At 45.1% G+C, this 13,102-nt stretch overlaps 2 protein-coding genes across 4 annotated transcripts in view; both read right to left on the bottom strand.

The window, feature by feature from the left end:
* Positions 1-6,853, bottom strand: part of COMMD1 (copper metabolism domain containing 1) — a 60,122-nt gene extending 53,269 nt beyond the window's left edge. The window contains exon 1 of the mRNA XM_058835441.1: positions 6,518-6,853. Within this exon, the coding sequence (XP_058691424.1) occupies positions 6,518-6,838 (321 nt within the window). The 5' untranslated portion in view covers positions 6,839-6,853. The remainder of the gene's footprint in view (positions 1-6,517) is intronic.
* A 1,055-nt stretch (positions 6,854-7,908) lies between these two features.
* Positions 7,909-13,090, bottom strand: CRLS1 (cardiolipin synthase 1). 3 transcript variants are annotated; one of them, XM_058835438.1, is made up of 7 exons: positions 12,824-13,090; positions 11,720-11,860; positions 11,136-11,265; positions 10,578-10,663; positions 10,160-10,228; positions 9,756-9,847; positions 7,909-8,248 (listed from the first exon to the last, which is right to left on the bottom strand). In XM_058835438.1, the coding sequence occupies exons 1-7, from the start codon at positions 12,887-12,889 to the stop codon at positions 8,161-8,163; spliced, it is 672 nt and encodes a 223-aa protein (XP_058691421.1). In that variant the 5' UTR covers positions 12,890-13,090; the 3' UTR covers positions 7,909-8,160. The 3 variants fall into 3 exon arrangements, with proteins under 3 accessions (XP_058691421.1, XP_058691423.1, XP_058691420.1); XM_058835440.1 differs by lacking the exon at positions 12,824-13,090 and adding an exon at positions 12,747-12,780; XM_058835437.1 differs by lacking the exon at positions 12,824-13,090 and adding an exon at positions 12,147-12,603 and having other exon boundaries at positions 11,720-11,857.
* Between the last annotated feature and the right edge of the window lie 12 nt (positions 13,091-13,102).

Raw genomic sequence — 13,102 nt, 5'->3', positions numbered from 1 at the left:
AACAAAACAAACCAAACAAAATCAACCACACAAAACAAACCAACCAACCAAATCTCACAAACCAACCAAGCCAGTTTGGTTTTCCCAATAATGAACCCTTAATCCTTCACAATGGAGGCCATCAATGTTCCACTCATTCTTACTTACTCCATAAATTAAATCCTTTTCTTAAAATTCATTGTGTAAAGCATACATTTATAATGATATTGATAAAATTAAAAACTAGGTATTTTAGGCGCTGTCTTTAAATAAAGTCACTCAATTCACCTTATTATAAAATAAATCATCCCCAAGGGATGACCCTGGAGCCCTCCCAGGATGCTGCAGCTAATCCTGACTGCCCAGGAAGGCTCCTGAGGAAACACACAGGGGCCACTCAGCAGCTCAAGATGACAGATGTTCTTACCTGACAACTTCCATTGGGTTTTACGAGTAAAACCTCAATGAGAAAGGACTTCATGTAACATTTGCAATGTCTGGTACTTTGTGCTACTAAAGCTTTCCCCTTTTTTTTATTAAATAAACTATTGAAAAAACTAACATCATCCAAACTTTGAAGAAGTCAGGCTCCAACATATTTGGTCACCAGACTGGAAGAAATTCAGAATACAAGCTTCAAACTGCAATAATTCTAGCCATACAAATTCAAAATTTTTGGTTTCGTCGGCATTTTTTTCTTTTAATAACTTGTTGATTATACTACACCCAGTTGCTACACATGAGCACAGTCAAAAAAATCTAAATTACATCATGCCAAAATTGCAGCTAATTTTTCAAGGACTGAAAAATTTCAGATGTTCAGCTTGTAAAAATGTTGAGCTGTAAGTGTCATCCAAATTTCCTTTTCATACACTAGCTGTGAACTCCACTGGCTCAAGTGCATACCACAGCTCCTGCATCTTTGATGGAGTGTTATTCAACGTGTTAACCACACTCTCTGAAGAAAGAATGCAAGAAAGAAACAAAGAAAGAAACAAAGGCTTATTATCTGCTCAGCTGTATGGCAGCCAGTAAGGTTGAAATTAATATTTTTACTTCCTTGCTACCATCAGTTGGCTCCTGGAGCAAGCAAGAACTGATCTTCCTTCAAACCAGTTTTAAGAGACACCATTTTTAGGGTATCATATAATAAAGAACAAAATTTCAGCATTGAGCCTTTCCTTTCAGTCTTTCTTTATGCATCAGATTGAAGAGGAGACAGCTCAAGTTCTCCCTTTTTCAGAGTCCCACATTTAAAAGAGGAAAGACAACTCAAAGTAGTCCAGAAAATCACCAGTGCTGTGAGATGATGGCACTGAGCTTCATTACCCCCTTCAGCACTTCCCACACACTTTGGGGAATAGGGAATGGAGCCTTAGTGGTACTGAAATAAAAGCATGAGCTACATGTGAAGCCTAAGGGAGTCCTTCTCCCTCTTCAAATATATTCCATACAGCATGTGTTTGATGAATGCTAATTAAGCATAGTAGAAGCATTTAATTTGGAATAATGATGTTCAAAGGCCAGATCTGACTCCCTGTTCTTCAGTCAGAGTAAACTCCCGTTAAGGTCAAGAGAAACACCGTGGGGATCAGGTTGGAATAATGAATTATAGCATAATCAATATATTTCCCTTTCTGTGCACACCCCCCATATACACAGAATATGCTGATCACAGACACACACATATGTGTGTGTAACTTATGTAATCACACCTGAAGGGTTTGGGTTGTTTCTTTTTTATTTGAGAAATGGTGTCATTAATGATGAAAATGCTTTGTACTTGCAGAAGTCCTACAAATTCAACAAATTAAACCGTATATTTGGATGGGAAAGTGGAAATCAGCAGGACACAAAGCAAAAATTTCTCATGCTGTTCTGGAAGGCGATTAACTGGCAATTAGCAGATTTAAAATGCAGTAGGGCATTCTAAAACTAAGAGGTAATGCAGAGGCATTAGACACAAGCAGAGCCAGTACTGACCTGCTTGCTCTAGAAACACTCAGGTAGCACCAACCTCCAAAATTGGGGCAAAGCAACCAGATCTCTGCTTGCAGAGATATAATCAACACTGTAATTAGGAGAGAGAGAGATTTGCTTCTTGTTTGGGCAATACAGAGTCTGCCACACCTATTATAGATCAGTGAGGCAGATCTGATGACGTTTCTTCAATTTACCACTTTTCTGTAGCTAACCTTAAAAAAAAATAAAAAAATAAAGCACTGCAAAAGGTCAGGCAAACCATTAAACTTCAGGTGAGCCATTTTCACTGAGGTGGCACAGTCACAGAATATCAGCACTTCACAATCCCAAATGAAATGAGCCTTTCTGTCTCACATGCAAGTTACAGGAAACAACACTCATTAAATGAAGGACATCACGATGGTGGGAGCCCTCCTGTTTCTGTCTGCCTTGAGGATTTGCAGTTGTAGTTGAGGTTTGTAATGTACAGGCTCCTTATTCACACCCTGTTGTTTAAAATAATGCTCGTGGTGCAGAACACTATCACCTCCAAATCCCACGGCCACCAGCAATAACACCACCTCCTACACATCTCAGGAATCACAGTTCCAGTGAAAACAACACTGCAAACGTGAGAGGCTTTAACAACACAAACTCCAATTTTTGCAACTTGAGAAATCACGAAAAAGTCATTAAAAAAAAATCCCTAATGATGCAGGCACATTGTTCTTTCTAGCTAACATACCTAAGCAACAAATTGCTGCTCTAGGCAGTGGAGCACTGATCTTATCACTCCTGGTAATGTTCTTCAACCCTGTCACACCTTCCTCTCCACTTCATTGTTTTCAAGTATTTTCCCCCTCCACTTTCTGTGACCTGCCAGCTGTGCCAGTCCCCTTGTGAAGTGACCACACAAGCACCAACCTAAAAGCTAAAATAACTCATTAAAAGCAGCAAGAATGCTTTGGGATAGTGCCCATGCACATTTTCGTCACTGCAATACAGTAGGTGCTAGTTCCAGTAAATATTACATTTCTACCTTCCTAAGACAATGCTGAAAATGGGGGGAAAAAGGAAAAAAAGAAGCAATAACTGTGGGGTTAGATTTTATACGAGGTGAGCTGGCAACTGAGCTGTGTTCAGATTAGTGAGCTACATAGAGTGGTGTTTAGCTAAATAAAAAAAAAAAAAAAAGACAAGGATTTTTATTTAGTTGTTACAGGCAGATATCAATTCAGATAATAGTAATTTTCTCATGTATATCCTATTATAACTCTATAGACATTCCCTCCCTCACAAAATTCTGTGCAAAGTTATTAATACATTTTCACCTAGCCCAATAACAAACAGAATTATCCATTATAAGCCCAGTCATCCACTGCAGTAAAAAGTGTATCACTACATAGGAGACATTTTTGGGTAGAAAACAGGGACACAATACTTCTTTCTTTTTCCCTGAATCAAGAATAAGCTTGCTTAAAAGGTTTTCTTTCTAGTTAGGAGATGCAGGCACAATTGCAAATACAGGTGGCAGAAAGCAAGCAGTCTCTCCTATTAGTTCTTCCAAAATTATTTTATCTCAAGTCCTCAGACTGAAGCTGCTTTCCCTCTCAGTCTTCCAGAAGCTTGGACAACTGCGAAGTGTTCATGACCCAGCCCACATATTTGAGGAATCACAAGGTATCAGAGGAGAGGGAAGACTGGCAACTCTCTTCCCTTATTAGAAAATGCAAGAAGTCATTTATTTTCCATCAGTTAGCAGAAATTGTTAGCAGAAATGTTTCTGTTAGCAGAAATCCTGTTGAAGAAGCAAAGGCCTTTATCCTCCACAGCTGAGGGAACCTTAACAACTGTTTTTCTGCTCTGACTTTTCCCATAAGGGCAGGTCTCTATTATGAAGATGTTGTCTCTTCCTTCTCAAACAGGGGTAAAAATGCTTTGGAAACCCCTCTTGAGGGGTTGCATAACAGCAACTTCATAAGGAAATGGCTGCAGTCCCTGGCAGGAGGATGACAATCTTTAGGGACAGCATACTTCATATGCTGGATATCAAGCTCTAATTATTTTTTATATAGTCTGATTAGTATTTTACCATTCACATATCAGGATATTTACTACAGATGGTAACTCCTTCAGTATTTGTGAAAAAAACAAACAAACAAAACAACTTATAAATCAAATATGATAAAATATTTCTACTCCTCATGCTGAAATTTTTATTATTGCGTAGCCTACGTGAAGTTTGTTCCAAAGCAGAAGAGTGAAGGAGGACACTTCAAACCCAGCAGCAAAGGATCCCGTTCAATAAATGCAAGAGGTTACTGCCACCAAAAGGAAAACAGTGGGATTACTCCACATGGAAAGGAACTATGACCGGTCTTATCTAAAAAGCAGACAAATGTACTGTTTTAATCAGGATGAAATAACCTTTGACAAACCCAAAAAAGCTGGTGGTGAGAATGTTTTGCAGCCTTAAGGGACAGGAGGCTGGGAAGGATGAAGGCAGAGAGCAAAAAACAATTAACAGAACAACACTGAAATTGTATGGTTCTCCAGGGCCAGCCTTCCAGGATATTCCACACAAGAAATGAGAGTTTTTTAAAAAGTTAATTTAATAAAGAAACATGATCTCACCACAAAATAAATTTGGCATTTTAGAAAGATATCAGCTGATTCATGCATATTCAGCAGATCAATGGGCAGCAAAGGAAACAGATGGAAGAAGTACATCATAACGACATCTTTTATAAACATAAACCCAGCACTACCCTCTATACAATGCATGGGGGGAAAAATTTAAAATTTTTATTGCTACAGTAAATATGATAGACTTTTCTGGAATTTATTCATCTCCATGTTTTTCACAGGCGCCATGCTTTGCACATGTGGAATGCAGAAAGGTACTGGGAAATCCTCCAGTGAAGCCAAGAGGTTGATTTATGGGCCAGATCCATGTTTAGTACTTAGAAGACACAAACTACACCAATTAAGTCACAGGGGCAATGAATCTCTCTGCTTCTAGACTTTCTGTTGTCATCCTGCTGTTTGCTCCTCTTCCTCCACCACCCAGAGGAGGACAAAAAAATAAAACCACAAAAAGGTAACAAAGATGTATTTTTCCCCTCAGCTTCTGTAATTTTAATCATGCAGATTTTTCGCAATCAAGTAAGAAAACTGGAATAAATATGCTCAGAAATTCACATGGCAATTGACAAGGAAGGGAAAAGGCAGATCTTGCAGTAAGTTTTGCTTCTTCTGGTGCTGAAGAGACACCAGCACCAAAGAGACGTGTCCAAAGACCAAGATGCTTTAAGCACAGAGGGTCCCTTTTGAAGTTTGCTGCCACCAGCAAATACAGTGTGACACAAAAACCCTCCAGGTTTCAAGTCAGGGAGATACTAAAACAGGAAGATAAGTTTAAGCTTCTGTACTTCCAAAGCACAGTCCTAAAATCAACCTTCTCCCCCAAAACTGGCAGATATGAAGGAAAGAGAGCCCTCAGAGAGACCAGAAGGCCAAGGGGTTCTTTTAGGAAGCTCTAGAGCACAGATCTTATAAGGATCCATAGACTTTAGGTGTCACTTCCTTTAAGTTACCCACTACAAAAAAACCCACAGACAAAACCAGAGAGCCCTAAAGTAATCAGTCTTTAGGACTCACTTCCATTGCAGGCTTTTCAGGGCACCACATGAATCTGATCATTGAATAAACAACAGACTCTTCATATAGGCAGAAAGGTGAGTGACATCATCCTCATCAAATTCCAAATCTCTCCATTATATTTTAAATCTACCGACCAGCTTTATAAATCTGGCCAAACAGCCGTGCATTTACCCACAAGGTGGCAGTGGCCATCCAAGGATTTAGCACCTGGAGGCTCCCTTGATCCACACGCAGCTCACTTTGACCGGAGACCAAAACGCCCCATTACGGGGAAAAACACCTTCTCTCTTGCACAAAAAGCAGAATCTGTTGGCTAAGTTAACTGGCTTGTTTCATAATGGGCGGTGCTTTCTTACAAGAAAACTGCAGCTCTTCTCAGAAAGTAGCAGGTACCCGTTTCCAGGAGCACACCCCCCGAACGTGTCGCCTTTTCCCTGCACGGCGCGGGGCCCTGAGGCACTCGGGCTCCTGAGGAGCGGCGGGGGAGCCGAGCCGAGCCCCGGGAGCGCGGCAGGAGCGGAGCTCTACGGGCCCCTGAGGGCTCGGCCAGCCCAGCCCCTGGCCCTGCACCACACCCGGGGCTCGCCAGCACCGTCCGAACGCTGCTGGAGCTCTGTCAGGCTTGCTGCTGTGACCGCTGCCCTGGGGAGCCTTTCAGTGCCCAGCCCACCTCCGAGTGAGGAACCTTTTCCTGATACCCAGCCTAACCCTCCCGACACAGCCCCGGGCCATCCCTCGGGTCCCGTCTCGGCCGTTCGGGATGGATGCCCGCGACCGGGCAGGGCAGGGCACAGGGCAGGGACCTGTGCACCCGGAGCCCCGCGGACACCGGGCGGGAGTGAGGCCACGGAGCGGCTTCCCCCAGGCCGCGGCCCCTTCCCCCCGCAGCGCCCCGGGCCCGCGCCGCCGGTACCTGGAGGAGGCCGCCCATCTTGGCCCGCAGAGCGCGGAACTCCTCCGGCGGCGCCTCGGGGTAGAGCTGAGCGCGCAGCAGCTCCTCGGTGATGCCGGCGTTGCCGTGGAAGGCGGCCTGGGCGATGCCGCTCAGCAGCGCGCTCAGCGGCCTGCAGCTCTCGGGCGGCGGCGGCGGCTCGGGCGCCGCCATGGCGGGCAGGGCGTGCCCGGGGTACGGCGGCCGCGCGGGGCCAGAACGCTCCCCAGGCAAGCTCCGCGCTCCGGAGCGGGTACAGTAAACCTCCGAATTTTCAACTGTTCGGCACGGAAAATACTCCATTTCACTACTCACGTGTTTTAAGGAAACCTCCACAGGCTTTGCGCTCTATCCAGGGCTGACGACAAAACATGGGGCAGTTAAAACCAAGATCAAGTGTTTGTGCACTATTTTATATAAGTTTCAATATATATAAAAAAAAACATTAAAATGCTTTGTATAACAAACACACTGTCACAAAAAGACTGTGCTTTCCAAAGAGGTACCCACAGAAAGTTTTCTGTGCTAATACAACAGTGGTATTATTTACCTCCTGATTTCAGTCATTGAAACCCTTCGCAGTTGCACTCTTTTTTTATGACATGAAAGAGAATGTTGCTCACAAAGAGAAAAATACGAGTTTATGATCAACTTGACCTGTTCTGCTTTGCTCTTTCTTTGGTTTCATAGGCAGAGAACAGGCAAAGAACAAGTTGTCCTAGCATGAGGGGGAGCACAGAATACATCTTGAAGCTAGAAGTACAGGAAGAATTAACAGCAAATACATCTAAAAGTTTCTTCCACTGTCTCCATTCATTTGGACAGTATTTCAAATGTCCTCTTTATCCAGTGGTATTTGGATTGAACAACATCTTTAGAAGTTTTACAGCATTTGGAGATACAGGAATTTCTTTCAATCACTAGGAATTAACATATAGGATGAGAGGCTTAACTCCATTTGGATACAGACTTCTCACAGTACCACTGACCTTTCCCAAAAACTGAGTACTGTTCACCATTGCTCATCTTTAAAAACAAAAGGCAGCAGGGCAGGAACTCTTCATGGCTTATCCGTATCACCCATGGAATATAAAGCAAAATTTCTCTCTGCTTTGAATTTCTGAAGATACTGTCCCTCGATGGCATCTTCTGCTGCAACCTCAGGTGTGTCATTAAGTCCTAATGAGCAGTGATGGTTTACTGACTTAGGCTGAGGTACAAATTTGTCCCTGTAATTGCTTTTTCTTCTCAGATCCCAGTGTACTCAGTGTCTTGCATGAATGTGGCAAGACACATCTGGTGCCAAGTGTGTGTCTTGACTTCAAAAACAGCATGAAATACTCAGAATGCACATGGGAGCAACAAGTAACCCGTGTTTTTAAGAATGTTATTTATTTGTTTTTGTAAACAACCTCATTTTTAAAGAAATTAAAAATACATTGAAAAGTCTCTCTCTACATATATACACAGTACATGTTCAAATTTCACTTCATTGTGATGCCATGGTTTAAGCAGAAAAACAAAGAGTGCTTTGATCCAAAACTCAGCTGCAATACCACCACCTCTTGGGGCACAGCACCTTCCTGCCCTTCCAGGAACACTTCACCTTTATCACCTGCACCACTTCACTTGTTCCTGATCACCTGGACAGTTTTTCTGCCGTAGTGGTAATAGCTGTAGGCAGATGTCACCGTTGTGAAAGCTGTGATGCACCTTTGGGGAAAAGAGCTCCTGTAAGTCATGTGGGCCTATGGACAATATAAAAAGTCCTTCTTGTTTTTTCTTTTTTAGCATCTAACTACACAGTGAGGTGCTGTGCACCACAAAAATGCAGCTTACAATTTCATGCTGAAATTCAGTGCTATGGGGAGGATTAGATAAACAAAGGGTCTGCCATCCAATGGTAAGCAGCATGTTTCAGTGAAATTGCATACCAGGACAAATTTTCACCACACTAGCACTTGTTTTAGAGAAGGGAAAATAAAATATTCAGCATTTGCAGCCTACATAATTTTTACCAGCTCGAGAACTGGCAGATGTGAAAAACTATTTCTTGGCAGTGTGAACAGGGAGCATTCAAACCACTCAAGACTTGAGCTTACCATTTTCACTAAGTTCCAAAGCTAAAGAACAAGTTCCTGCTTCAGCCTCTTTTGCTCCCTTCCAGACCACAGCTATACCTAAATGAGCAGTGCTTGCTCCCCTGTGTGAAAGGCTGACACCACCCCTGAGGTAGGAGTCACTGCTACAGCCCTCCCTGAGCACTCTGCCAGAGAGAGTGCTCTGAGAATATTCACAGAGCACCCTGGCAAATTACACCCAGAGGCAACTCTAGATTTTGTTTTACCACCAGGATAAAAAACCACAGACTGTTAAGATCAAGGTTAATTCATAGTTCCTTAAACACTTATTGGTTTGGGTTGGTGGTTTTGGTTTCTTTGGTTTGGTTGGGTTTTTTATTTTCCTAGAAGACAAGTAACACTGGATTTTGCACTACTTTAAACTAAGTTCCCAAGTAATTCTGACATCTGCTGCTCAGAACTCTTTGTTCTGAACTCTTACTTAACAGCTCAGGAAAACTAACTGCACTTGCAACAGCTGCAGCCAGCTGCAGTTCAGACTCAGTTCAGACCTCCAGTGACAGTGGAAGGAACAGCATTACTTAAGGAGGGAAGCTCCTTTATGCCCGTTCTTATCCCATCCCTCCCTCTCCTTCCTAAAGCCTAGCAGGAATCACCATTTCTCCATGTGCTTTTCAAAGAGGCTGCAGAAACCTGGAATTCCAGATAGAAGGTACAGTATAAACCAAAACAAGAATGGCTATTTTTACTGATCCCAAGGTTGCTTTTTCAAGGACACTTATGGCATGAATAAATGAGGAATACATACAGCCTTTCTTCCTTCTCCTTTCTTCTCCACTAATCTGAATTTATGTTTTGCCTGTGTAAACCATGCCTACCCCAAAGACCTGTTTCTAAGCTATTATTCCTGGATCTTAACTAGTTTCATGTGACCACCTTTTGCTTGTGTAGTAAATTAAGTACAAATAAGTATCTAATTCTGGTGTCATTTAAGACTAAAGGTGTAAAAATTCAGGCATGCAGGCTTATTACATCTTCTGGGCACAGTTTTTTTGTTCCACACAAATTAATATCGATGAACAGTTTCTTTAGGAGCACATTAAATTATCTGGGTGGAAAAAAATTAACATATTAGTTACCATAATGTCTGCAGATATATGCTGTCCACATAATTGAAAACAGGAGCTGCTAAAGAAGCCGCCACCAAAACCAGCTGAACTGCTGTGTTCATCTGAAAAAAGCAAAACAGGAACTGTTGAGCAACACAAAGAAGTACAGTGCAAGGAATATACATACACTTTTATTACTGCTTTAAGGATTAGTCTACACAAAGAAAATTTATTTAGAAACCTTTTTAAAATTAAGCATTTTACTCTCTCAAAATTAGCACGTGCTCTGATAGAGTATAGTTGAAAACCTTTCATGGTCTGTGCACTATTTTGAAACTGTACTCAGCAGCAGTGGTAAATTATTCCCACCCTCTAAACCACACAATGCCCCAAGTACCCAGGAGTTGTCTTTTGTAATGAGTTACTGCTCTTACCTTGCTAATGAATGTTGGTTTTAATTGTGCAGTAGCATAACAGGGGTTAAAATACCTACTCAGTGTTCTCTGTTGGGGGAGAAAAGAGGAAAAAAGATGCAAACCTTGCACATTCAATTTGATATACCAGTTCACATGATAAAGAAAAGGCAACTGTAGCACTAAATTACACTGCTCTTTTGTAAGATTTATTATTACACACCACACACCGGAAAAAAGTTATCAGTAGTTCTGACTTATCTTTACAAACCATATTTTATTAAACACTGCTCTGCTCAGAAATCTATCTGGCAAAAGAACCAGCATTGCATCTTGTGCATTAAGTCTCAAGATGACAAATCTCTTGGTCACAACTTTGCTAAAAGCTTATTAATTTACTTTTTGTTCTGATTACACGTTTTTAACGCCGTGCACTTACCGGTGGAGAAAGAGTTTTGTACCGCACGTAAAAAACCGCAGCAATGAGCGCCGCATCCCGCAGGATAATCATGGAAGTCAGTGGAACTGCAAGTTCAAGCCAACAGCATCCAGTGAAAAATTGTGTCCATGATTAAAGGTAAAACACAACCAAAAGAGCAGAAAACTGGAAGCAAGACAAAGTAAGCGCTCCCAAATTCTCCTGAATGAGTTCTATGCACTACTGAGGATGTTTAACACAACTCCTGAAAGAGTCTGAACTGAAGTCTTAAAACAATCCAGCCCATGGAAAACAACTTTATAGAGCTACCAACTATTATTGCTTTAAAGGAAGAGCACTTTAAAATGGCAGTACAGGCTAGTTGATTGTTTTTTGTTTAATGTGGCAGCACTTGCTTTCTGTGGGGTCCCTCTGGAAGTGTTTAAGGGGAGCAAAGAGCAAATGGCAAAGCAAGAGTTCCAAGAGACACAGTTTTCCTCCTAGAAACACAAGAAACATTGCTACACGTAAATCGACCTTCTTTACCTTATCTAGAACACACAACTGACATCAACTCACCTGGGATAAGATTTGCACAAGTTAGGCTCACGTAGAGCACACTGATGAGGATTTTATCTGCCAAGGGATCAAGAGCACTTCCCAGTGCTGATTTCTGATTAGCCCAGTTCCGTGCAATAAATCCATCCAACTAGGAAAACCAAAATTCAACAGCTCTCCGTTAGAAGAGTATGAACCAAAGCAGCTGATGTACACTACTTTAGAGAGGTATTTAATGAATAACACCAGGTAAAACAGGGAGTTTAACCGTGATAAAATGTGATGCCTCTTAGGTGATACTTGTACCATTTAAAAGACCACCAGATGCACAAGCGCTGAGTGGCCAATGCCCACCTGGGGCTGGTCAAGGAGCCCTAACATTCCCCTTTCCTCCATTAGCATTAAGTCCCCTTCAGGCACCTGCGAATTAATTCCCTTTGCAGCACCACAAAGGATATATATAGAGAATTCCTAGAAATCACCAAATCTAAAACCAAAGCTGTTTTACCCATTCCACACTACACTGAAGTCTGCCTCAATGCATGCCCACGGCATCACCGCGAGCCCGGTGTCCCCAAAGCTTTTCCAAACTGATGCAGACATACCAGGTCTGTCACGCCAGCCAGGACGAAGACACCGAGGGCAACGCTGAAATTCTCCTCAACAATCAAATAGCCCAAAACTGGCGCCAGACCCATTCTTGCCATGGACAGGATATTTGGGATGGTCCAGGGGTTTTCATACTGTAAAGCAAGAAACGTAAAAACCTCAGGGCATGAACGCAACCCCCACTTTGGCACTTAACAGAGTTTTAATCACGACAAATACTTTTCCCTAGTGAACCAGACAGCCTGGAAAGTTCTTGGAAGCAGCCCGCTGCTTGCACAAGGCACACGGCCTCGACCCGCTAAACATTAACTTCGCCTTCAAGGGGAAATCGCCCCGCCGCCAGAGCGACCACGAAGAGCCCGTCCGGGAGCCCGGGGTGTGACACCTGCCAGCCCCCCCCCGTCCCCGGTGTCACTCACGTACCAGCTCGGCGTAGGGCCCCGCCGCGCCGCGCTCCCGGGGGGGCTCTGGCGGGGCGGCCCCGCCGCTGAGGAGGCGCCAGGCGGCGGCGGGAGCGCGCAGCAGCCGCGGGGGCCCGGCGCACGCGGGCAGGCACGAGAGCCCCCCGCCCGCCGCCGAACCGGGCCGGCCGCCCAGCGGCCTCGCGCCGCCGCCGCCCGGCCGCCTCCGCGCCGCGCCGCGGAGGAGCCCCCAGGAGCCCCTGCCCAGCCAGGCGGCGGCCAGCATGGCGCGGAGGGGCGCGGGAGAGGCGCGGGAGGCGGTGCGGCAGGAGCGCTGCGGGACGGGCGCTGCCCGCGGCCCTACGCGCGCGGCCGCGCTGCCCGCGGGAGCGCGCGGCCTCGCGCCGCCCGCGCCATCCGCCCCGCGGCACTGGGCAAGGCGCGCGAGCCGCGCGCGGCGCCTATGCCGCGAGCGCTGCCGCCGACGCGCGACCTTTTGCGGCGCTTTGCGTCAGCTCCGCCCCTCGGCCCGGACGCGCGCTTTACGGCGGGCGGGCAGCCGTGGCGGTGGAAAGCCGGTCCCGGGAGAGCGCTTCCCCGCTGCTTCTCCACCGCCTTCCTGCAGCATCCCCGCCTGCCTCCCGGCCCAGGCCCGGTCCCGGGAGAGCGCTTCCCCGCTGCTTCTCCACCGCCTTCCTGCAGCATTCCCGCCTGCCTCCCGGCCCAGGCCCGGTCCCGGCGGTGTCCATGGCTGCCCGGGTTCATCCCGCTCCTCCTCACGGCGGGGCCGCGCCGTTCTCGGACAAGCCCTTGAGGGAGGAAGGGAAAGGTTTGCTTTATCTTCAGGCACTTCTCAGGGAGCGCGAGTGGTCTCTTGTGCTCGGTACTTGCTTCTGGCCCTCGCTTGCCCGCGTTTGCCTTGTCTCAGGGAGAAGCAGGAATGAATTCGCTTTCCAGGTGCAGTCGTTTGTTTGCTCA

Source organism: Poecile atricapillus, chromosome 3 (assembly GCF_030490865.1).
Source record: "Poecile atricapillus isolate bPoeAtr1 chromosome 3, bPoeAtr1.hap1, whole genome shotgun sequence".
NCBI lineage: Eukaryota > Metazoa > Chordata > Aves > Passeriformes > Paridae > Poecile > Poecile atricapillus.
This window is presented reverse-complemented; position numbering and strand designations above follow the sequence as displayed.